Source organism: Melozone crissalis, unplaced genomic scaffold (genome assembly GCF_028551555.1).
Source record: "Melozone crissalis strain CALT ecotype California unplaced genomic scaffold, PUWL_Pcris_2 ptg000042l_1, whole genome shotgun sequence".
Taxonomy (NCBI): domain Eukaryota; kingdom Metazoa; phylum Chordata; class Aves; order Passeriformes; family Passerellidae; genus Melozone; species Melozone crissalis.
This window is the reverse complement of record NW_026535820.1, coordinates 47,669,137-47,694,719: the sequence shown is the minus strand read 5'-3', so window position 1 is coordinate 47,694,719 and position 25,583 is coordinate 47,669,137. Positions and strand designations below refer to the sequence as shown.

At 37.1% G+C, this 25,583-nt stretch overlaps 1 protein-coding gene across 2 annotated transcripts in view; it reads left to right on the top strand.

The window, feature by feature from the left end:
• CDH12 (cadherin 12) overlaps positions 1-25,583 on the top strand; it is a 529,539-nt gene that overhangs the window by 403,340 nt on the left and 100,616 nt on the right. For both annotated transcript variants that reach the window (XM_054284703.1, XM_054284702.1), the window contains one exon: positions 801-1,095. In XM_054284703.1, the coding sequence (XP_054140678.1) occupies positions 801-1,095 (295 nt within the window). The remainder of the gene's footprint in view (positions 1-800; positions 1,096-25,583) is intronic.

Here is a 25,583-nt window from a genome sequence, read left to right as displayed (position 1 = left end):
TCACCATACTGTAGTTGGATTTAAAAGAATCCTGTATTTAAAATAATGTTTAAGTCCACTTTATTGTAGGATAGGCACTGATTAAAGGGACAAAAACATCCAAGAAGTTAAATTCAAGCTTTTTATTTTATTTTTAAATTATATCTTGAGATTAATCAGAGTAATAGCCAGAAAAAAATGTGCATATTGGTGTTTAAGGCAGAAAATATTGAGTTCTGTACTCTTTCAAAATGAGCAAGAAACTCCTGTAATCACAGTCTGCAGTCTGATTATCTCAGAAAAGACAAAAGTAAAGGATCAAGTATTTGTGTAAAAGGCTGTTTAACACTTACTCTAATCATGAGGTGTATATATTTTTTTCTTTAACCAAGTTTGACTTTGCATTTCAGATGCCATCAAACTCTTGCTCTTGAAATAATTAGATATTTCCCTTTTTCTTCTCTGAAAACCAAATGCCTGTGAAAGCTTTTGCCACTCTCTTATGTCATCTCACATTTGTTTGATGTGGCTACAGGTGATTTTACATACTTGGTCTTAAATTTCAGTTTATAACAAATGCGAAGCCCTGCTTCATTGCAGTTTTAGGTACTGAACTGCAGCAAGTGTGTGCTGTACTAGATAGGAGTAAAAGTCTTGCATAACATACTACCCACAAGTTTTCCATGCAATTAGAGGCAGTTAAAGACTTAAGAAATTGGTTCCTCCAAAGTCTTTTATTACAATAAAAAAAACAATTGCTGTGTAGCCTAGGAATAGCCATTAATTTTTTTGTCCTCTCTTTTGCTCTTTTTCTTCTCCAGCTTCATTCTGACTTGGACAAGGGAGTGGGCAGTGTTAAATATACCCTTTCAGGAGATGGTGCAGGCACAGTTTTCACCATTGATGAGACCACGGGAGACATTCATGCCATAAGGAGCCTAGATCGAGAAGAAAAGCCTTTCTACACACTCCGGGCTCAGGCTGTGGATGTTGACACCAAGAAACCACTAGAGCCTGAATCAGAGTTCATCATCAAAGTGCAGGACATTAATGACAATGAGCCAAAGTTTCTGGATGGGCCTTACGTTGCCAGTGTCCCAGAAATGTCTCCAGTCGGTGAGTAAGAAGCTGCAAATTCTTGATAACTAATTGTGTATTACTTAATTGTCTCAGCGTACTTTTCTTGCTGAGAGAGGGAAGAAATGATAAAAAACAAAACTTCTAAAACTTATTATTGGAAATGTTTCTAATATTCTGTGCCTAGATGTACACAGATTACAATTTTGTTTTAGCTTTGTTTGCTTATTTAGAAACTTATTCTTCTGCAATATAAGTACCTGTGATGTTAAGTTTCTGAGGGTAGGATGAGTCAAAAAACAAAAGATATTCAAGGAAGGTATGATAAGGTCCAGAGGGTCTCTAACCCCAAACCTGTTATGTCACATGATGTGATGCATTCCCCTCTCTTCCTAGTTTACATTTGTTGTTTGCTGGAAAAAACTATATTGCCCGTTTGCTGCAAAGTATCTTGTCATTTAAATGATTTTGTCTTTGTGGCTCTTAAACTCCTACAGCACTAGCATGATCTCCTAATTATGCAATAGAGGGCAATTCTTTATTCAAGTCCTGTTTTACTCTGCATGCTCAGAGTAACTATTGCCCTTGCCTTGGTCACAATGCAAGAATGAGAGTCTGCAAGAGTGGCTCAAGTTGTCAGAAGCCTAATGTTTAAAAAAATCTTTAGTGCATCAGACTCCTAAGTTTTTAAAAAAAAAAAAAAGAAGATTGCCTGGGAACATGGTAAGTTTTCGAAAACCTAGTGTGCAGAGGACAGAGTAATTTTCTTTTCTGAGAAAGGTGGACTGAAGTAATGATAGTGAAGTACTGGAATAGGTTTTTGCTTGAAGAATTTTCACAACACGATAGATATTTGCCAGGAATGACATAAAGAGCATGGATCCTGCTTTGGGGCAGGAGAATAGGCTAAATGGGCCCTTTTGGTCTCTTCCTGATGGCTGATTCTCCAGTGGTCCTGAGCAGTGTGTTTGTAACACATGCACAGTGCTTGTGTCCTGCTGCCAGATGGCATTTTGGGTTTCCCTGCAGGCACCAGAAATTAATTTGTTCTGGGCTGGGAGTAATTTAACTTCCCAATGCTAGTTCCAGCTTATTGCCCTTCTCTCTCCTAAACTGCTTTTTCCCAGTACTTCACAAGCCAGTACCAGGCATTTAATACTCCTGGTAGTTGTTAACACTTATGGAAGTTTTCTGACTTTAAAGTGGCAGAGGGATACTGTTCCCCTTCAGCTATGCACCTCAGATGTTGATACTTTTAAAGTCAATCTGGGAGGTGACTAGCTGTCTACACAAGCATTGTGTACTACACAGAATTAATGAGGTATTATTTAAAATTTTGTGGTAAGGAGCAGTAGAATGCTATAGAATATGATAAAATGCGATGTGAGTAGACATGTAGAGATGATCATGTTAATCTTAGAGAAGTATTGAGAAGCATTCACTGTAGTCACCTACAGGACTCTGTCTGTAGATTCACAATATAATGCACTATTGTTTCCCCTAATGAGATGCATAATAATATTACTTACAGTTGTAACGTGTATAGATGAAAAACATTTGTTACATTTTGACACCTGTGTCTGTGGCAAATTCAGAATAACATTTCTCACCAGTGAGCATATTCTTGGTAGTGAAATTGTGTTTAAAACCTTATCAGAAAGAAAAAATGAAACTCAGTGATGGTGCTAGTACAGCAGAACACAGCGCCTTCATTCATTCCCTTACTCTGTTGTTCTACCCCATCTTTCTTTGTTATTTTTGTAAATATGTGTGTGAAGCAGAAGATTAAATGCTAACAGAGCTTTTACTTCGTATGAAATACTCTTCAAGGTGTGCCATATATTGGCAGCTTTTACATGGATGAGGAGTTGCATGAATAAATGAGATACAACTTAGCATGCTGTGGCATTCATGCAGCATTTTAAAAGAAATGCCTTTCAATTTATCCTCCTTTAGAAAAACAGAAGTAGATGCCATGGCAAAATAGATCTTCTTGGTCTTCTCTTTATTCGGTCACGCTCACTATGTATATTCCTTTATAAAAAAATAAAAGATGGATGAAAATTGATCAGAAAAGGCAAGACAAGGAAAGAGTTCCCTAAATGGAAGTCTAAACTTCAATTAGTGGCTACTAAGCAGATAAGAATTTTTGCTGTTAGGTTGTCTTGCAGCAAAAATATCCAGAAATGCCTTGTCTTCTCTAGTGTGTCAGGAGATTGTGCCTTCTCTGATGTAGGTCTTGCTATTCTCTTGTTCTCTTTATCTGTTTTTCCTTCCTTATGCAAGCACTGATTTCTCAGAGGATCTAAAACTACTCCTTTCTATCATCAGTACCATTTAGTTGCACCTTTGGAAATGCTGAGACCTACCAGTGCCTGAGGCTGACACTGAAAATCACTTTGATTTTTCAGCTGGTGCAGCATATGGTTGTCTTGGCTTAGGAAAAAACCCAGATCCCAGATAAACTCTTCCTCTCTTTTTTTTTTTTTAACATTTTCATTTTCTAGTTGCTACTTTTTAAATACCAAATGTTCCAAATTTCACTTACTATAGTTTTACAACACTATTGATTATAAACTGCACTCATGCACATATTTCTTGGGAAATTGTGGGAAGTTCACTGAAATACTACATTTTTTACCCTTACTAGTCTCTTATGTGAGCCTGACAAGTTTTTGTGACTAGTGGCTTTCAATCTTTTATTGTTTCATGATATTTGCATGCAAAGGTTTACCCAGTTTGGTACTTTATCCCAACGTTATTGGTAATATTATTAGTAATGGTACTTTCTAGAAATTGTCATGGCTACATAGTTCTCAGTTTTATAATGTCTCTAGACTTCCTAATAATTGCTATTGCTGAACCTGGGATGGCTGAAATAATGCCATAGCATTCACCTCTGGAATCAGGATTGCAGTTACAGTGTTATAATAAAATCGTACATCAACTGGACCTTAGTAATATTTTACTGGAAAAAGTGCAAAAAAAAAAAAAGAAAATTCATGGCATTCTCAAGTTCTGGTTTTCTAAAAAGAGGTATTACTTAGATAAACCTGTCATAGCCTTGTTTTTCACAGTAGATTTTAGAACTTTTGTTACTTTCCTTGCACGTTGAAGGTGGAAGTTTTCTTTTGCACTTCAAATTTACATTGAGGGCAGATTGAATTTTCTCCTACAGTTTCTGTACTCTAGTGTTTGTTTTTCCTTTTAATCAATATCACTCATTAAAGGAGATAATGGTAGTGAATATCTTTTCATTATTTTCTGAAAAGACAGTTTTAGGACTGCTATTTTTAGTTAGTGGCGCCTTCCTTACCAGGAGCCAAATTCCTTCATATGCTCTTACGGAAAAAAGTTAGAAGAATATTTACTCAATACAAGTTGGGATGCAAACCTCTTTCATGCCAAAGTTTGACTGGACAGCCAGCCTTGCTCTTTCCATACATGCACTGTAATCTGTTCTTGTATGATGAAGAGGAAAGTCAATCACAGCCAGAAACAAGAAAGATCTTCTCTTGAAAAGCCCCTTGGGTTACCAACTGTTGTAGCATGCAGGCTGCTGTACCCATCTGTGATTTCCAGTGCTTCTGATAGTTTCAAAGTGGGCACAGCTTCCACACTGTAGTGGAAAGATATCAGTGCCTCCAAAGTTGACATTGTATTGCTCACATGATAAATGGGGTGCATAATACTTTATGGTGAAGATTTTATTTTTAAATGACTATTTGATTTTTTTTATTATTTATTATTATTTAAAAAAATATTTTACAAACTATTTTAAATTCCCTGCAGAAAAACTCAGCAGATGGAGTCAAATTACAATGCAGAACTAATATTTTAAGAACATAGATTGCTATGCTGTTATCTTATGCTCAGTAAGAGACTTATAAAAGCTTAAGAGCTGAACTCCTAATGTTTGTTGTGGGGTTTTGTTTTAGTTTTTTTTTTTTTTTCTGTCTGATATTGAATTGATTTTATCAATATCTTTATTTAAAAATATGCTCTTGGTTTAATGTAGCTTCCAAAATGTATAGTGAAACAGAAATGTGGATTTATCTATGAGAACTGAAAAGGGTTCCCTAATATCTCCATTTTTAAGTTTGTAATAGCAAAACATGTTCTCCTTAAGTATAGTTTAATCAACTGTGTTGTTGCTTCTGGCAGCTGTGCCAGCTTCTGTTGCAATATAGTTGACGTAAGCATGCAAATATAGCTGAGTTTAAACCAAGGTTATCCCCTTATTAAAGCTATCAGTCCAGATGACTGAGAATGGGGGCAAAGCAGCATTAAGCACACATTCAAGGAAAGATATTATTATATATATATTTTATATATTTATACATAAAAACGTGTACAGAAATGCATTTGCTTCCCTATGCATTTCTTTCACTGAATATGCTGATTTTAACAGCAAATTTATAACCTCTACTGTCACAGTCTCCTAATTGTTTTCTAAGGTCTTTGCATTATTCTTCTATGCTTACACGTAGACCAGCTAGGGCTGGACTAAACCCCTCAATTCCATAATATACAGATACCATATGTTCTTTCCTACGCAATTTCACTTCGTACTTTTCCACTACATTAACTCTTTATTGATTAGACTCTACAAACCCCAGATGACCATAGCAGACTAAAATGGTCAATGATACTAGAAAGTTGATATCAGGTCATTTTTATTGTGTTCCTCAGCGGTGCAAAACAGCTTCCTGAAGAGTCTTATGGATTTGCTTCCCATGGTACTGTCAGTGTGAAAATAGTCTCTATAAATTTTCTAGCAGTTTTCCTTCTGGAGTGAATACTTAATTGGCTTTTATTTAAACATTGGCTTATATAATGGAACATATGTTTAATATATCCATCTATGTAGTTACATGTGCGAGAACTGCAATATGTAGAAAACTACCCTGGTGAACCTGCACTCTATTTTGGCTCAGCTTAGCACTGTGTGCCTGAGTTTAGCCTGAAGCTTACAGTGAGCAGGGGCTGGGGAAGGAAGGACTATGAGCAAAGGCTGAATGAGCCTGCCTTTGATATAGATTCATAGCTGTTGGCGATATATTTTTAAGGGTTTCCAAAAGCTTACCCAGGCTGGTGCGGAAGATATTACTTTGGGAATCCACAGAGACCAGAGGTACTTTTGAGTGGCATTATGCATGCTCATGAACAGATAACTGACAGCATAATCATTCTGCAGCCACTGTCTGCAGCCCCTCCAGCTCCAGCCTGATCTCCAGGTGGTTTTTCATGTGTTATCAAGTCCTTAGAGAAAATGATGTGAATTGGATGTCATATTCAAGATACAAACATCTTGAATATGTTTTATTTTTATCCAGTTTTCCTTGTTGAATTATTCCTATTGATTATTTTCCTTTTTCTTGTCTGCTGTTGATCATTGAGAAGAAAACTTTGGAGGATTAGATAGTGATCCCAAGATCAAGAGTTAATAGGTGATGGAGCTACAACCCACCTCTGCAGAAGTACTGATAAGTTACTTTTTCTGAAGCTTCTTTGTGTTTCTCCATGTGAAGTTCCGTTTTCTCAGTTTCATGCTATGTTAAGATTCCCCTGTAGCACTTTGCAGCAAAGCTTTCATTTTGTCAAGCTGTCACCTGTTCATATATTCTCTTTTACTGGCAACCTATGAGTTCAGATCCAAGAGAGATGCCAGTGGCAACCCCTCTCTCACATAAAGACTGGCAATTTATTCCTACTGTTTTAGATCTCTTTTTATTTGGATTATATAAGGAAAAGCTGTTGTATCTTAAACTTCCTTTTTTTCTTTCTTTTTAAGAGTCTTTGCTTAGGAACCTTGCTGAAAACTTTTTTGAAATTTAGATATTCTTAATATATGCCAGTAATCTTGAGCTGTATACTCACTGGTGCACCCAACAGTTTTAATAGGTTTAGTGAAGAGCAATTTCACAAAACTGTACTCAATTTGAGCTTACAGGATGATATCCACATGTCCTTTAATTTGATACTTTGCTAAAGTGTACAAATTTTGTCCATCACTTGGGTCAGACCTGGTGCCCTGGGTCATTTGAACTATGTTTCAGAAAAATTCATGCTCCATCATTATTTTTCCACACTCTTTCCTGGAGCTATGTCAGGTGGCAGATGACTCATTGCAATTGATGGTTCAGTGGTTTCTCACTAAGAACAACTTTTTATTAATTACAGCTCTTGTCTTTCTGATTCTCTTTTTGTTTTAATTTTGAAAAGATACATCTACTGCACTTATCATCAGAATAACTTTTTTTGCCACTGTGTAGGAAAGTGAGTTTTAAGGAAGGAGCAGAGGGGAAGGCAGGTTAGGGCTGCTTAGCTTTTTCTCAAAGAGTGTTTTTCCCTTTATACAGGACATTGCATAAAACATAAAAAAAAAAGCATATTAAAAAAAAAAACCAACACTGAGATATTGCGAGGATATTACAAGTTGTCAGTGAAAGTTTTTGAAACAAAAGTGTTTCTTTATGGTAGACCACTGGGCGACTAGGCAGCTTCCCTTATGGGGCAGGGAGGAGCCAGAAAAAAATTAGATCAAAAGAGAGTGAGGAAAGGCAGAAAATCAAGTCTGGATTAGTTAAAGGATAATGGGTTCTGCCATACTGTGAGTTTCCTTTCATTTACCCTGGCTGTTGGATATTGTCAATGAAACTGAAGACATTTGGCAAATGCTGTGAGGTGGGACACTCTATGTAAAATGAAAGCTGTGAAACACAGGACTATGCAAACGTGAACAGCAAAATTCTCAGCAAAGCTAAGAAGTTTTGGATGTTAAAAAGAGACACTGGATACCTATTTTCCACTAGCTGTTTTTACAGTCCCAAAATGTCAGTATTAGTGCTGAAACCATTTAAAAGCATTTGATTCTTTCCTCACATATGTCTAAGCCTACCCTAGATATTTTCTACCACAACTTCAGCGAGGCTTTCAACACTGTCTCTCATTATATCCTTAAAGGCAAACTCAGGAGATGGGAATTCGTTAAGTGTACAGTGAAGTGGATTGAGAACTGGCTGAAAGGCATATCCCAGAGGGCTACAATCAGTGTCACAGGTTCTAGTTGGATGCCTGTCATTAGTGGTGTCCACCAAGGTTCAATACTGGGTCCAATACTGTTTAACTTCTTAGGGACTTAGATGAAGGGGCAGGGGCCTCCTCAGCAAGTTCACTGATGGCACAAAGCTGTGAGGAGTGGCCAGTACCTCAGAGGGCTGTGCAGCCCCTCAGAGGGACCCTGGCAGGGTGGAGAGATGGGCAGAGAACTTCCTGAGATTCAACAAAGGCAAGTGCAGGGTCCTGCAAATGGGGAAAAATAACCTCATGCACCAGCACAGGCTGGGGGATGAACTGCTGGAAAGCAGCTCTGTGGAGAAGGACCTGGGAGCCCTGGTGGACAACAAGCTCTCCAAGAGCCAGAAGTGTGTCCTTGTGGCCAAGAAGGCCAGAGGTACCCTGGGGTGCATTAGGAAGAGCGTTGCCTGCAGATTGAGGGAGGTGTTTCTGTTCCTGGGGAGGCATAGCTGGAGTGCTGGCTCCAGATCTGGGCTCCTCAGTTCAACAAAGACATGGAGCAGGTCCAGTGGGGGGTAAAATAGAGGGTTATGGGACCTGAGCATCTCTCTTATGAGGGAAGGCTGAGGGAGCTCTTCCTGTTCAGCCTTGAGGAGAAAGAACAGAGAAGGGACCTGATCAATGTTGGTAAGCAGCATGTCATGAGGATGGAGCCAGCCTCTTCCTGTTGGGGCCAGATAGTAGGGCAAGAGGCAACAGGCAGAAATGGGTGCACAGAAAGTTCCACCCAAACATGAGGTGACCAAGCACCGCAGCAGATTGTCCAGAGAGGTTGTGGAGTCTCCCTTACTCAAGAACCATCTGGACACAATCCTGTGCAATGTGCTCGAGCAGGGAGGTTGGACCAAATGGCTCACTGTGGTCTTCTCCAACCTTACCCATTCTTTGATTCTCTATGTCATTGTTTTTAAATGTATGTGGGCAAAGCTAAGAACCCAGGTCACAGGAGTTAAAACCACTCTGTTTCCACACACTGACTTTACTGCAGTTCAGAAGTATAAATCAAATAATATATTTTGTCATACACATTTTTTGATACAACCTAACCTTTTTTAGGTGTCTAAGCAATTATTTAATTATTAAAATTAGGCCTTTGGGTTATTTCTAAATCTATATTCTGAATTTTGTTGGTAGTTTCAGTGGTATTGAGTATTAGTTCTTTTTGTATATAAGGAAAAGCTTTATAATTATTAGTGCACTCTTGCTGTTTGCATAAACACCTTTAGGTTCAAGATATATTGTATTAGAATTATTGGGATTATGTGTTAAATTTTTTTTGTTAATTACGCAGCTGATGAGGAAAAGAAATTGACATATTTAAGTGTAGTATTGAAAAATGTACAAATTGTTTTTATGTGGGCACCTAATATCTGTAAACATAAAACTCATTGTACTGATAGTTGCTTTAGTAGCCACAGATCAGCTGTAAATGATAAAAATTAGCAAGAAGTTGCTTTTTTCTTATCACAAAATTACTCTGGACATTAAATAGCTTTTCGCTAAGAGACGTTGTTTTGGCCACCAAATGGATTTAAACATTAAACATATTTTAGAAGTATTACTCTTCTCAGCCACTGAGCGACTGTAAACATTAAATATGTTTTATAAAAGCTGCTTTTCAAGCTACTGCCTGCATGGCTATGAATATAAATTTTGTTTAAAGTTGCTTTTCAGCCACTGAACTTTTTTTTTTTTTTTTGTTATGCACTCAGTTCTATTTATAACTTTTCAGAGGAAAAACAAGTGCAAGGTTTCACTGGCACAAAGCAGCTCTTCATTTATGACAAGTAATCATGTCCTACCCATCTTCTCATAAAAACACTGCAGGTAATAATAACAAGCCAAATTTTAAAAGGATTTTAATGGATATTTTGCATGGAAAGTGAGTGCATATCCAGTGTTCTAGTCGCCCATATTTGTGTTTTACTCTGCAGTAAAACAAAACAATAAAAGCAGACACGACTGATATTCTGTACTAAAAAATCTTACAAGTCTAAGAAATCAGTCACTGATGGATTGTGTGAATCAATCAAGTCATCATCAGCCCTAGAGGAGGACAAAAGGGAATGCAAAATATTCTCAAGATTACTAAGCAAATGGGAGTCACTAAACCAAATATGATTAAAGGCTTTAATTCTGTGTGCAGAAATTCTGTGTGGCAAATTAGATGTAATCCTAGGAAGGCCTCGAGTGATAAGCAAAGTGTTCACAAGAATTTGGCTTAACAAGAACTAAGAGAAAAATCACTGATCAAAAACATATTGTTAAGGACAAATTATTCTCTGTTTAGAGAATCCCATAAGGCCTAAAGTCTACAGCAAAGACACTGCAGATAAAAATAATACCTTAGGAAAAGAAAATCTACATAAACCAGAAGTCTAAAAATATCTGCAGACTGAGGAACAGCATATACAAAAGTACCTTTAAATGGAATGTCAGCCAATTAGTAGGTGTATCTGTCTGCCAACCTTGGATTTAATGAGTGCTAGGTACTTAACAGCTCTCCTTGTTTGTAGTAAGGAACAGCATAGACTGGCAATCCAGTCCAATATCTGTCATGCACACTGTAGGTTTTTCCTAACTAAGGAACCTTTACAGATCTTGTGGGAACAGGAATCTGCCATCCCTCCAGCCTTTTCTCAACAAGGGTCCTGATACAGCTGACTGAAACCTTTCCTCAATAGATATTTTGCTAAATTTCTGTACAACTGAAAGATGAAAACATGTAATTCTCTTAAAACTTTTTATGAAAAACCAGATGACTGCCTAGTGAGCCATTCCACAGGTTAGCTGATGACTAGAAAATGAAACAGGTGGTTGCTGTATTAGTAAAGGAGCATTTTTATATCACCCTGACAAGCCAAGCACTGGCTGGCTTGGAACCCCTAGATAAGGCAGCATTCTCTGAAGCTTGGAACATGGTACATTTCCCTGTTCCCTGATTTCTCTTCCATATAGTAGATGACAAGACAGGCTGTCATGCTTTCCAGACAAGCTTGCAAGCTAAACAGGTCATAACTAAGTAGGAATAAGACCAGTGGAAATGAAAGAAACTGTTCTCTTTGCTAAACACTCGGCAGTGCCAGTATTGTTTTCTGGAGTGTGATTTTAATTTTATTTTTCCTGGAATGATGCAGGATGAAGTGAAAATCCAAAACTATCCGAAATATCACAGTAAAGTAAAATTTCACTGTCTAGACATCCTTACTTGCCAGTTATGTCTAAGCACCTTTTGTGCAGAAGCCAGCAGTAAATGTGAGATCATTGAGGATTAGAGAGGCAAAGACTGGAAATAGAAGGGAAGTTGACTTCAGGCAGGTGTGAAAGTAAAGAATGACAGCAGAGAAAGAGGAAAAATCTTTATAGACTGTTCAACTTTCATTTCAAGAGCTTCTGGAGAGAAATCAACCCCTTTAATACTGCCTTTCACTTGATTTAGGTTGACACTGTTAAAAAGACAGCTATTATTTCTGTTAACAAAACCTCAGAGCGGTTCTTTTATTTTCATAAAAAAGCTTAAAGGGTGTTAATGCGTAGGCACTCAAGGTATCAGTATTCTTCTTACTTATCAGTACAAGCCAGCTTGTACAGTAACACCTATGGAGTTCTTGAAGGAACAAGGAAACAGCAAGGAATAGGCAAGAGGACCTCCAACCAAAGGATTACATGATGCACCATTCTGCACCAGGATTGATGGAGAATGTTGCTGCTGGAACTCTCAGAGGTGTAATTGCAGTGAACCATTCACATCTTGGTACATATTGTTAACAACAGATGATTTTCTCTTGAAACACTTTGTTGACTGCTTGTCATCCCACTGAGGCTGGCATGATGCTTTGGGAATAGATATTCTAGATATTTGGTGAGGGATAATGTGAATCCTAACAGAAAATCCAATAAAAATCTGGTCAAGAAACCTACAGCTGGAGATCATTTCTTCAATAATATCTTTCATTTTCCATCTGTGTTTATTGCTGTTAGTACAGCAAGCATCAATTTTTTCATTTGTTGTGATCTAAAAGAGTATCCCAGCTTACCTGAAACATAAGATAATTATGCAGCTAAGATTCCCATTTTGTAGAAACATCACCTTAGAAACCTATCTGTCCTCTAATATCTGTAAATTTCCAGAACTAGAGCCTGGGAGAAGGGTAAATACACATTCAGGGAGATTATAATGTCACAGCCTATTGGAGACTAAGTTTTACCCTAGCACAATTTACTACTTCTCTATCTCTTAAAAAGGATTATTGATTGGGTTCACATACATGTCAAATATTTTTCTGATCCTGATCTTGTTAGGTGTAGTGGCTGTGCATTGCCTAAATTGCTCATGTCATTCTACAAAACATTTTCTTTTCCTATTTTTCACATTTGTGACTTTCAGTCTGGAAGATAAAAATTGTATAATAACAGATGATGTAGGTATAGTCCTACCTACTGAATGCATCTCTATCAAACCACATCTTTTTGTCTCCCTTCTAAATTAAAGAGATAAAATCTTTAAAGTTCTATGTGGAAAACTTTTCATGTCTCAATCACTTACTGCTTGCCTCTGAGGCCCGTTACTTTTGCTGTCCTTTTAGCGATAAGGCAGCAGTAATCAATATTTTCAACAGCCTTGAGAGAATTCAGATGAGAAAGATGCCTGAAGGGCAGGTTCAAGTGCTCAAGCCTACAATTTATGGTCTTGCAGGAGATGATACAGACACAGATGCTCAAATTATCAGCCCTACTTGCTACTTCTCTGCTTCAGTAGCTCCAAATTCATCCACTTTTTCTTGTTGCTTTCACTCCATATCACCTTATGCCTGAACACAAACCACTTTCAGACAGTTTTCAACAGATGCTTGATAGTCCTGGGATTCTTTCATGATTTTTTTCCATGTGATTCTGAATGAATCCTTTGTTCATAAGTTTTAAGTCCTAAATCAATATTAATCACTGAGCATAACTCAGTGAGGCATAGCAACTTGTTGTTCAAACAGTGGATGATCCTGTGTGCCTTCCAAAGATCATGCAGTTGCTAACATAGCTGGGGAGGGAGGGAGAAATATTTTTTGGTTGAGTAGTAAAAATAGATTTATTATGATGTATTAAAGCACTGTTTTTGATAGTTTCGTTTGCAATACTGGTGAGGGAATAAGGGAGGGGGGGCTCAGCATTTGTGGAGGGAGATGCAGTGAGTGAACAAATGTTTTTATTTCACACAACCCAGATTCTGACGCTGCTGTACTAGGAATTGTTGCTACATAAAGTGTTGGATAATCAGTTCCCACATCAGCTTTTCTTTATAAGAAATAAGCAAAAGCAAATTCTAGCTTTTCCTTCTGAAGAAAATCTTACATAAATGACCTGAGAGGTGCCAAGATGTCACCGTCTGCCTGAATCAAAAGATCGGAGCAAGGCATCAGCTCCTTAAATTCCAAAATCCATATGGAGCTAGTAATTGAACTGGCAAGCTGTAAAGAAGGAATCCTCTCTTTGGGCCACTGCACAGCAATAAGAGATCTTTGAAAGGCTGATTTAAAGGAAAGATAAGGGATGAGAACTGCACCAGCACATCCTACTGATTTACTGTAGAGATGGGGTTGTGGCAGCTCAGTAATACCTCTACTGCAATCTGGATGCTTTATATTTTAGCCACCGTGATCGATTTACTTTGGTTAGCACAGGGGGACAGTAACAGTGATGACAGGACAGGTTTTATGGCAGCATAGTACAAGAGACTTTGGGATACTAACTCACCAGCTTCCTTGCAGGAACGTCCTGATGGCTCAGTTCCAGTGCTGCTGTTGCTCAGACTGCCCATATTAAAGACTACATGAGGCTGCACCTCTCACACTGCAAATACGTTCTGTGATTTGAGTATTGACCTTCTTGTGGACACAGTGTGTATCATGTTGGTACTGCTTTTATCACAAGAGAGATTTTAGACTCTTTTGTAGGGTCTTGTTCATAGAAGATTTTCATCAGCACATTCTCAGGGCAGATTTTTAAAGGTAACTTGGTAACTTGGTAACTTGGAGAGTTTTACATGCAGATTGTGGGTATTTTTTTTTCCTTGATATGACTAAGTGTAGGGCATATAAATGGTTTTGAAAACCCTAGTCAGTCTTTAGAATCCCAAATATCTTTTAATAGCTTGAGCTGTACCACTAAGTTCCTCAAGCCATACTGAGAATCCTTATCTATAGACATCTAACTTTTGCTGACCTACATTGTAAATATGAGTCAACATGTCCTCAAATTTTGGATTGGTACTTGGAGCAATGTCTCTGGGGCCCAATCAGATCAGACACAAATCAAATTCAGCACTACTACAGTAAGTGAGGACATGCCATTGAGGCTTAGACACCCACATGCATTTATTTGTCTGGTTCCACATGAAATATCTTAGAACCTGCCTGAATCTGTAAAAAAAGTAAGATTCCATGATTTTTTTTTTCATGGACACCTAAAATGTCATCTTAGACTGTCCCCAATCTGCTTGCACATAGAAGCATCTGAACTTTACACTGCTGAGCAGCTAGAAGCCAATTAATGCCTAAGCACTGTCAGAAATCATAAAGTAGATATACCTAATTCTCTTTCGGAAGCCAGTCGGTGACATTTTCAGAGTTCAGAGTTATATCCCATGCAAAATGTGGCTGGAGGAGAGGTTATATGTTTTTCATTTCTCAGTGAGGTAGGTAGAAAACTCACACAAGATGCTGCAGATGCAGATTTAATACTTTGCTTTTTTTGAATACCCCCTCCTTATGTTTTAACCACCAGAGTCTTTGTAGTTTTTCTTCCTTCTCCCTTTTTTTGGGCCTGATAAATATTTAATGACCCTACATAAAACAGATCAGCTTCCTCCTTTTTTTTTATTTTTTTGAGTGATGCTCTTGGGAGAGCATTCACTTAGGAGGTAGGAAATAAGCATTCAACCAACATATAACAGGAGAATGACTCAAAAAAATCTGTAGCTTATGTATCCACTGAGCAGTCAAGGGGGCAACATCATCTGCTTCTTCATTTTATCACAATAAGCTTTCTTTAAACTCTTGACACAGAAAAGGGTTAAAATTTTTATCCCCAGTAAATAATTTCTGAGAAAGAAGATATCTAGGATACAGCTTTTCTCATTGGTATTTCTTGCAGCACCTTTTCACTAATAAGCTTGCTTGTATGGATCTCTTTGTTAGGCATCTAAATAACACCAAAGAGAAAAAACTGCATCTGAGCTTATTGCATTTTGCAGTGGCTCGTTTTTATGATTCATGCCCTCAGTATTGTTGTGCATAAAAGCACCATGTAATGTCACATCTCTGCTTTATAGGTGTAGTCTTGAAGTTGGTGAAAACTGAGAAGAAATATTCGTTGCAGAGCTTGACTCTTAATGCTTATTTGGTACCAAAAGTGAAAAAACAGACAGGATGTGTGTGCAAGGGAACTGGGGGAAATTACCTTAAAAACAGTATGTCTTTTAAAATAAGTTTGTGAAGGTGTAAGGGAAAAAAATGTTGATGAATGCAAAACAAAAAAGCAGGAAAAAGTTAGTAAACCAGGTGAATAATAGGACAAAATATTAATGCTCATTTAAAAAAATATGAGCAGTATTAGTTTAGAGAGTTGATAACCATTATGTCTGTTCTTATGTATGGAGCAAGGACTGTGCATGAACTATTTAAAATTAGGATCTGGTTTTTTTTGTTTGTTTTTAATTGGTTGCTTGTTTTTTCTGGGTTTTGGTTTTGTCTAATTTTTTTTGGTTTTGGTCTTGTTTTTGTTCTTAATTTATTTTGATTTATTTGGGATTAGGATGGAATTTTCTTTTGCAATTTTTACTACTCTTGATCTCTGGAAAAAATCAATAACTTATCTTGTATTTTATTTAGAAATTTTAAGGAGAATACAAGATTCCTTGAACACTGAATACAATAAAACTTTATATAGTCAACATGTAGACCTAGGTTTGATTTTTACCAGATGTAGATTCATCTCTAAAATTTTAACATAACAACCATTGAGCAAATATTTTCCTCTGAAATGTAGAACTCTGTTTTTAGGGATATCTAGGCCATATTTAGGTGCATTTAATTTTAGCTCTGGTATTTCATAAGTTCAAAATTTTATGAATATCAAGGCTTGCTTACCTCACAGGTTTTAGAATTCATGAATAAACATAAAAATATTGGGGAGTTGAATAAAAAGGGAAATTTATAGAATAGAATCCTCACCTAAGAATCTTCAGATTACACATCAGCCCAGACAGCACAACAGTCAGATATGCTCTGCCTTTACTATTTTAACATTTTAATTATCTGTAATTGTTTGATTTTTTTTCTTTTTTTCTTCTTTTTTTTTTTTTTTTTTGGCCAGTGGTGCCAACTTAAGCATTGCTTTTTATCTGATCTCCAGAGACAAGTGATTTTGATCATCAAAATAGAGAGAGAAATGCAAATCGAGGGGAAAAATCCCAGAGTAGGCTCAGAATAACTCTAATGAGTAAATGATTTAAACTCCTATCTGGTAAGAATTGTAGAGTTTCTACCTTAATAATTTTAACTGTGTGAAATACAGAGTCAGGCTTGTTTGTATCACCCTTAACTAGAATTTTCTGTATCCTAGCTCTGGTATACAAATATTGGAATATTTGCATTTATGCATTTAGGTATGGCCACAATATATTTGAGTGTTGTTCTTGTCTTTTTTGTCTTATTTAAAGAACATAATGCATTGAAATAAAATTGAGGCATTAAAGAAGCCATCAAATAGGAAATAAGGGTTAAAAATCAAAATTATAAAAGAATATTGCACCCTTGCTAGAGAGACAGTTAAGCATCATTGTTTGATTTTACTCCTTTTTCCAAAGTCCAGATATTTTAATTGGAAAATCATCATTTCTCAACACATTTATTTATAAAACTAACAGACTACCAGTGAAATATTTGCAAAGTATATATATACTTGAATCACATCAGGAGAAGGATATGTTGTAGAGGTGATGGCTCAGTACTCCCAAATAAGAGAAAATCTTCTCAAAGAAGAATTCTTGTAAGACTTGTAAAAAGATTTGTCAGTCCATAATGCAGTGACAGCAGAGGAAGGCAAACAAATGTTTTCTGCTAACATTTTACAGCAATTGGGAAATTAGGCAGATAAAGAATGTTTGGGATTAGATTTTTCCTCAGAGCTCTCTGATTACCAGTTATGCGCCTGAATTTTGAGTTATCAATAAGGAACAGAACATGATGAAGGAATGAGCATGGAGAAAGGAAATCAAACTCTGTATTGTATTACCATATATCCTTCAATTATTCAATAGTAAATCCCAATTACTTACTATAAAATCTAATTATTGAATCTCACTGACTTCAGTACCTTGTAAAGTTTTCTTTAAATTAAAGTGGTGTGCTGAGTAGTTGCATTCTTGAAGCTTGCAGTCAGGCTTTCATTCACAGATTAATACGAGGCTGTGCTTACCAAAGATATTTGGGCCATAGAGCAAAGCAATAGGATTCATGAGTAGAAGTCCTGACTCGGCCTGGTATTTGTCATTTTACCCATGGATAACCCTCAATGAAGAAAGAACAACTTTTACTGCTACTGTTTGATCAGTGTAAGCTTTTTACAGTACTCAAATGACAGGGAAGGGGAGAAGGATAAGCTACACTGGGTGGCAGGGAGAACTCAGGACAGTGAGGATGAAGCCAAGAGAAATCCCAGAAAAAGACATCTTGAAGCCTTCCTGCAGGTGAGTTTCAGGGCTCAGCTCCTGCCGACAGAAGTCTTCTGATGAAGCATCTGGGGAAGTGAGATGTTTTGAGCATGCCCTGTTTCTGTGCTAGGGCGGGGATACAGCGTTGGTGAGGATTGTGTAGATGTGGAGTGAGATTCTCTTGAAGCCTTTCTGAGTGGTGACTTTCAGTGCTGCCTTCTAAATACTCAAATAATGAGGCAGAAATTAACAGTTTTGGGTGTTTGCCTTGAATAGCCCAGAGTTAATGAGCCCCTGTATTTCTGATATTGTGCACACATCTGTCTCCAGCACATTTCTGCTCCCTCAGGTGGTGACGGTCAGATGTAGGTACAGGACCATGGCAGCCATCCTTGGTGACTGGGGTCAGCTTCACAGCTCACACACACTTGTTTTTCTCTTCACACATTGTGCTAACAAATACTTAATCCCTGTCATAAAGTTTATCTGATAAAAAAAAAAAAATACAGTCTTCACTGTTAGAAATACCTTCATTTTTATTGTCAGGAAGATAAACACCTTTAAAATCTGATCTGTACTGAATGCTCACCCATACTGTACTCTCTCTTCTCCAAACTAGACAAATAAAGTGCCATATTGAATTATTTCTCTAATGTGGGGAAAAAAAATGGGGTCCCTGGTTGTTTGATTTTTTTTTCCATAGATTCTTGAACTACACACAGTTAACACTGCATTCCAATTTCCAGAACACCAAATATTGTACACTAAAAGTGTAGTGGGATTAGTTAATATTGTCCATGAAAATTTTCAGATATTTTCATTAAAAAGAACAATTGAAAGAATTTCATTTTTAAGGTAAAACAATCTCAGAGTTGAAGATCTACAACTTCATTCCCACATGCAAAAATAGGTAACTCAAGCTCTTAGGTAGATTTATGTATCTGAGCATCTCAGAACCTCATTTTTCTCCTCAGTGTTTTTTCCCCCTAATCTCCCATCTCTATTTAGGGACTCCCTTCTGGCAATGATGTAGTACTGCAATATGAGGAATGGAGGCAAGCCAGAACTCCCAGGCCCATATTAATCCTGTTTATTTATTTTGTTTGATATTTCATGTTTTGTTTTTCCAGTTCAACATGAGACATATTAGCAAAATACACTGTTTCTGTTATCCACCTATGAGTGGAAAAAAATTCCCCTTTTCTGAAAAATCTCACCTTTGTTTTAGAAGGAATAGGAGTCTTCCAATACAGAGAATTTTGTGAGACTAGCACTTTTAAAATCAAGAGGAGTACTCCATAAAGTGGTATATTCTGAAAATACAATTGAAGAAGTTATGAAAATTGTGTCTTTCACTAGGCTGATGAATTCCCATGATCTTTTATTTCTACAGATGTTCACATCAGTTCTATTTTTCCACTGTATTTGTAAATTAGTTCTACTTTTGAGTGAATTCCCAAGCATTCCTACAGATTTTATGCCCCAAATCTGCAAAACAGTGTATCACTTAATCTTAAACCTAATTTCAAGCATATTGAAATACTTTAGATATAAATTATGCAGCTTTTAAACTACTTTTGCATAGTGAGTCCATTCTGTATGTAGACTAGCAGATGATCTACGCTCATTACATGCTCACTAAATGAAGAATACAGAGGAAAATTCTGCTAGAAGAATTTAGGATACCAGGAAAAAAATATAAGAATGTCAAGCATTGGATGAGAGTTTTATCTTAAGGCACATTTTCTCAGCTGCACTTTAGTACAGTGGTGATATACAACATTCAGTGCTGGTTTGGTTTTTTTTGGGTTTTTTTTTGGCCAGAGGCCATAGGAAAGACTAATGACTTTTAAAGATTTTTTTTTTCATACACTTGTTGGGTTCTTTTTTTAAGAACATGCTCACTGTGCCTTTCTTTTACATTTGTACAAGAGGAAACATCATGTCACACCAAATGTCCAATCTATTTGCTTTTGCCACTGGTCCCTTTCATTAAGCAGATCTTTAACTTGTGAGCAGAAATTTCACTTTCTATTCTTGTCCATTTTTCGTCGGTGGAACCACACTGACATAGAATTTTCTTGCTTCACAAATCCATGCTTATGTTGTGAAGTACAGTTGCTGTTGCCCTGGAGAACCATCAGGATCTAATTTTATTGGGGAGTCAGAGATGTATGGAAAAACTATTTGCCTTTATTTTAGTATTTATTTTAATATTATTTTTAGTGACATGCAAATTAAGAGTTTTGACATACAAGTAGTCTGTACTGGTAGGTTCTTCTTCTTAGTTCATGGACCTGAAAAATTAGGACCACCTAAAAAAATTACAATCAAAGATTAAAATTTTGAAACCCAAATAATTTGACCTTTTGTGATATTATTTCAGAGATAATTGGGGTAAAGTTGTTCAGCACAAATATAGACATATCTTTGATTAAGATGAGCCTCAGTTATTTAGTTATTTTTCTATATCCAAAATTAAAACAGCATTTAGTATTATGTTCCTGGGGGAGGAAAAACATTGAAAAGATTTTTTAAAATATGAAATGTTTATAACTAAAGTTTTCACTGAAGATCAATTATCTTTTGCAACATGGCTATTGCAAACTTCTCTGTGGATTCAGTTGGGCACTAACAAAGGGAACTGAGATCAGCTTGGGGACTGCATGATTGTCTTGTGCATATCAAGATGATTTTAACAGTAGAGTTCCCATCATGTCAGCATGCAAGAGGAATGTAATTGCAGATCTTTCAACATATTTAAAATTTTCATAAATATTAAATGTTTCCAGATTTTGAGGGTTTTGCGTAGACATCTCCTAGTACTTTTATCTTCTCTCATGTCACAAATATCAGCATAGGTTTATTTTCTTCTAGAGGAGGTTTAACATTCTTTACAACACACACCTTGAGCATTTCAAAAGAATAAGCAGAACTAGGTCATGTTCAGGTCACTTGCTATTCCATCTTTCCACCTCTGATCCCAGCTGGCTTAATCCATTCTTGTGCTTGTCATTAGACTGTTGAGCTCTGAGCACCCTGATGACACTGGATGGGTACACTGCACAGTCAGAGCTGGGGCTACTGATCTCTAATCATCCTCAAATTTACTACAGTGGCTTTCACTTATGTGCATTTTTATTAAGCTAACGGGAAGAACTTGATAAATCATCTTTCTATGCTTGAAAATCGCACTGAGCCTTTAAAAGCTAGGTGATAAAGCTGAGAAACTGTATTAAATTCTAACAAAAATTAGAATAGAAGGAGGAATATATTTTTGTGCCTAAGAATACAATTTATATTGCTATTGCTGTAAGTGAAAACATCCTTAATGTTTGCAGTCCCATATGGATTTTTTTACACTATTCAGATCATCTCTGGGAAAATTATAATCATAGAATGCAGAAGATTTAAGTAAGATCAAGTGAGTGATTGTCTGGCCAAGGAAATGGGAACTGCCCATTTACAGAGGACTTTATTCATCTATTCACATGTAGTGTCAGCCCCAAAGGTGAGTATCTAGAGGTGTCTATTCACATCTGGCTCCAGGCACTAGAAAAGCAGAGGCCAAAGATCAGGAGTGTTTGAGAGCTGCTAGGCTTTGGAGGGTCTCACAGTCAGGTACCTCCCTGAAGCTGCTCCTGCTGCTGTGCAAAGTGAAGGTGATCTGGAGTGAAGACTCTGAGACACACAACTTAGCCTGAAAAACCCAGGAAAGGACAGGAATTTCTTATGCAACATAGCTGAAATGGCTCATGGAGAAGGTATAACCTTTATGATATAATATACCTGTTATTGTTTGTGTTTTTTAAAGCATGGCTTTATTTTAACAAGACGGCAGAGCTGATGGTGGCTCGTCTGAGAGCAGCACAGAAGGGGTCCAGAGAGCTCTGTAGCTGGCCCTGTGCCCTGAGCCATGAGCCAGGTCATGACATGTACATGGCTATATCAAGAGATGCTCGGCCAGAACCCAGGTCTTTCTTCCCTGTTGCATGTTCCACATAGTGAACCATTAGGATCAGTGGCGATATCAAAAGTTAAAAAAAAAAAAAAAAAAAAAAAAAAACCACAAGCTCTCTGACAAACAGCAGTTTTACATAAATGCGCCTCTGGTACAAGGGAAGTTGCTTCGGTTCTCCAGAGTTATCTTGAAGTATCTAAAGATTCTGAGTTTCTGTTTCAGTCTGCAAAGTACTATGCTAGGCAAGTGTGATGCTTTTGCAGGGGAAAAAAAAGTTAGAAAAAGGGGAAATTAACTTTGCTTCTCCTGATGTTATACTGCAAATTTTTTAACCCCTGAAAGTTATCTTTAGGATTTTTTGGCTAGAGTGGGGGAAACTAAACAGAGAAGATCTGTGTTAAATTTCAGCTGAAGATGATTTGAAATTGAAGTGATATTAAAATCTAAAAAGAATAGTTTAAAAAATGGGGGAAAAAATGCTGCTTCAAGGAAAAGGGAAAAAAAAAAAAGGAGCAAAAAATTCATATCACATCAGTCTAAACTGTGATGTATCAGAAGCATCAGTATGGGATGGCATGTATTTACTACATCTCAGTGTGCTGTTGCAATGTCTTTGTACTTGCTGCTCTGTGTAATCATCACTCCCTGTTGGATTACATGTAAATTCCAAGTGCAAGCAATACTTATTTCTTCTGGAAGCATTTCACTCTACAAAACTACTGCACAAAGTGATACAATATTCCCATTGCTCAGTGGTCCCCTTTTTCTTGCAGCCTTATCTTTCAGCCCTCAGGGACTGAAGCTGCATCTGCTGTGGAGCTGTTTCTGTAATAGCTGTCTGAGAGCCTATTCCAGGTAGGCTGTAATTAGACACACCCAGATGGTGGGCACCAAGCAGATGTCCTGCCAGCTTGGGGTGGATATGGAAGAAAGTTTTCTCTTGGCTCCCTGTAGTTTGTCTTTCTCATGTTTTTTTCTCCTCAATTTTTCCTCACAGTGAGCACTTGAAATGTTTGCTCACCGTTTCTAACATATGAGGAAAACGTAGGCACAGTAATCTAAGGTACTAAGCATTCACAGTGTTTGGTGTAGGCTGAAGCCTAGACATATTGAACTCATGTTACCCACACGCTGTCATGAGCGAAAATGCTCACTTGTGCTTTGATACACAATGTTTATCAGCATTTAAGATTTTATTCTTGGAAACTAATTAACAATTATGTTAATACTGCCAGAGACATAAATAAGCACTCTCAATCATGTCTGTGTAGCCAGCCTTGCTGATGAAATGAATGCAGCTAGCTGGAATAGAGTCTGATATTTTCAGTCACATGAGTCACATAAGAAGCAGATCTCCAAAGTACAAAACAGTTACTTTCTGACAGCTTTTATCACAGTAGAACTGTACTTTAAATGTTTAGCCATCTCTGACATTGAAAAGATTTTGAGGCAGAATATTTACTTACCCAGCAATTTGACCATCATGTTCACAGTGCTGTGTTTCATGCTCCGTTTGCCATAGATGTTGATGTGTTTTTCACAGTATCTGGGGCAATGACAATTTTAATTAAAAAGTTCCTGTATTATTCCTTCACCTTTCTAAATGTTATCACATACAGAACAACTAAAAAAAATATAATAAAAACTCAAGTTGATTTGCAATAGCGTTCTGTAATCACTTATGTTTCAAGAGATTTAACAAATCAATCCTCAGATATCCCCTCTCTATCGTATGGTCATTTTTTTCTAAATACAAGTATTTAATTTATTAAAAAGCAATTATCACAAAATGGCTGTGCATCTGACAATATGATAGAAAAGTTTGTAAAATACATAACTTAGGAACTTGTGCTGGTTTTGGCTGGGGTAGAATTAATTTTATTCACAGTGACTGGTATGGGGTTGTGCTTTGGATTTGTACTGAACATAGGGTTGATAATACTTTCTGAGAATTTTTTTTGGTTTTTTATTGATGAGCAAGAGCAAAAGCAAAAGATTTTTTTTATTATGGCTGAGCAGGACTTACACAGAGCTAAGTCTTTTTCTGCTTTTCACACTGCCACACTGCTGAGGGAGCTGGGGATGCTTGGGAGGCTGGGAGAAGACACAGCCATGACAGGTGAGCCAAACTGACCAAAAGGATGTACCAAACCATATGAAATCATGCTCAGCATATAAATTTCAGGGAAGAAGGAGGTAGTGGGTGAACATCTGCAGTGATGGTGTTTGTCTTCTAAAATCACCATTCTGTATCATGGAGTCATTGTGTCATCTCCCTGCTCTCCTGGAGATGGCTGAACACCTGTCTGTCCTTGGGGAACAGTGAATTAATTCCTTGTTTATCTTTGCTTGTGTGCATAGCTTTTGCTTTCCCTATTAAACTGTCTTTATCTCAACCCATGACTTTTCTACCTTTTGTTCTTATGATTCTCTCGCCAGTTCTCCTGGCAGGGGAGTGAGGGTGTGGCTGTGTAAGATTTGGTGGCTGACTGGGGTTAAGCCACAACAGTCTATTTTGGACAATACCAAAAATCTTTCTCTGTATTGTCAACCCTGTGCACAGCACAAAGCCAAAACATAGCCTCATACAAGCCACTGGGATGAAAATTAAATCTACCCAGCCAAAACCAGCACAGAACTGAAGATAAATTTGAAGCATGGAAGGCTGCCTTTGTGAATCAGAATGCTTTTCTTGAGGAGGTTTTGAAAACAGCTTTAAAAACTTTCCTGTCAAGAAGCACAACTAAAGTGTGTTTTCATCATTATTTTGGGGATATTTGCATAATATTATATTTTCACAATCCATGTTCTTGCATACAGCCATTTTAAAAGCTGCAACTAACTATGTTAACGCAACTAACTATGTTGTGTTTAGTTATATTTTAAATTTAGGTAAAGACAAACCAATTCGTTGAAAAATAAATATTCTTCAAAACATTTCTAGAAGCAATCCATCAAAGATGTTCTGCATCTTTGCAGAACATCTTTATTTTCCAGTCTTTCTGAGAAATCATAAGGAGAAGTGTTTTGCAGGTTTTCCTGGCCAAATGCAGACTTTTAGAAGCCTTCTTGAAAGAGTCTTCCCTAACAGGCTTTCAAATTCAATTTTAGAGACTAAAAACATCTAGAAAAAAAATAGGAATAACTTTCAGACTCCCAAGCCTTTACCCAACTGAAATTAGAACTCCAAAATTCTTGAATTGCACCCATGACTAGTGAAAATGTATTATTATACACAGTTACGATATATACAGTGAAAAGCTTTTAATCTTGACATCCACTGAAGCCAGGTCAGTGATGCTAACCACTGAAAATACAGTTTAATGAAATTAATAAACATGGATAACTGGCAATGGTTCAAAATATTCTGGAGAACCAATGCAATTGTCTTCTGATAGCATTTTTTGAAATGTGTGTTAAACGCCACTATCAGGCAATTGCTGCAAAAAATAATTACATTAATTGAGAATGTTGCTGTGTCTCAAAAGTACCATCCCCATATTTGAGCAAGCAGAAATAATGGCATATTAAGTCCTTATCTGGTTTAGGGGCAAAACATCTGTCTTGGCTTGGACATTTACTGCAGGCTGCTCAAGCCAAGCTGGAGAACACTGCACTGGGTTCAGGTGCAGAGAGCTCACAGCCACCTGAGCAACTTGGCTGCACAAAATCTGACCTAGACAAGATGGTGAGCGCAGGTATGGCAGTACATGTCAGTGAGCACCTAAGGATGCCACATCTCCTGATTACAGGGCACAAGAGCAGACAAAGAGCTCTGCA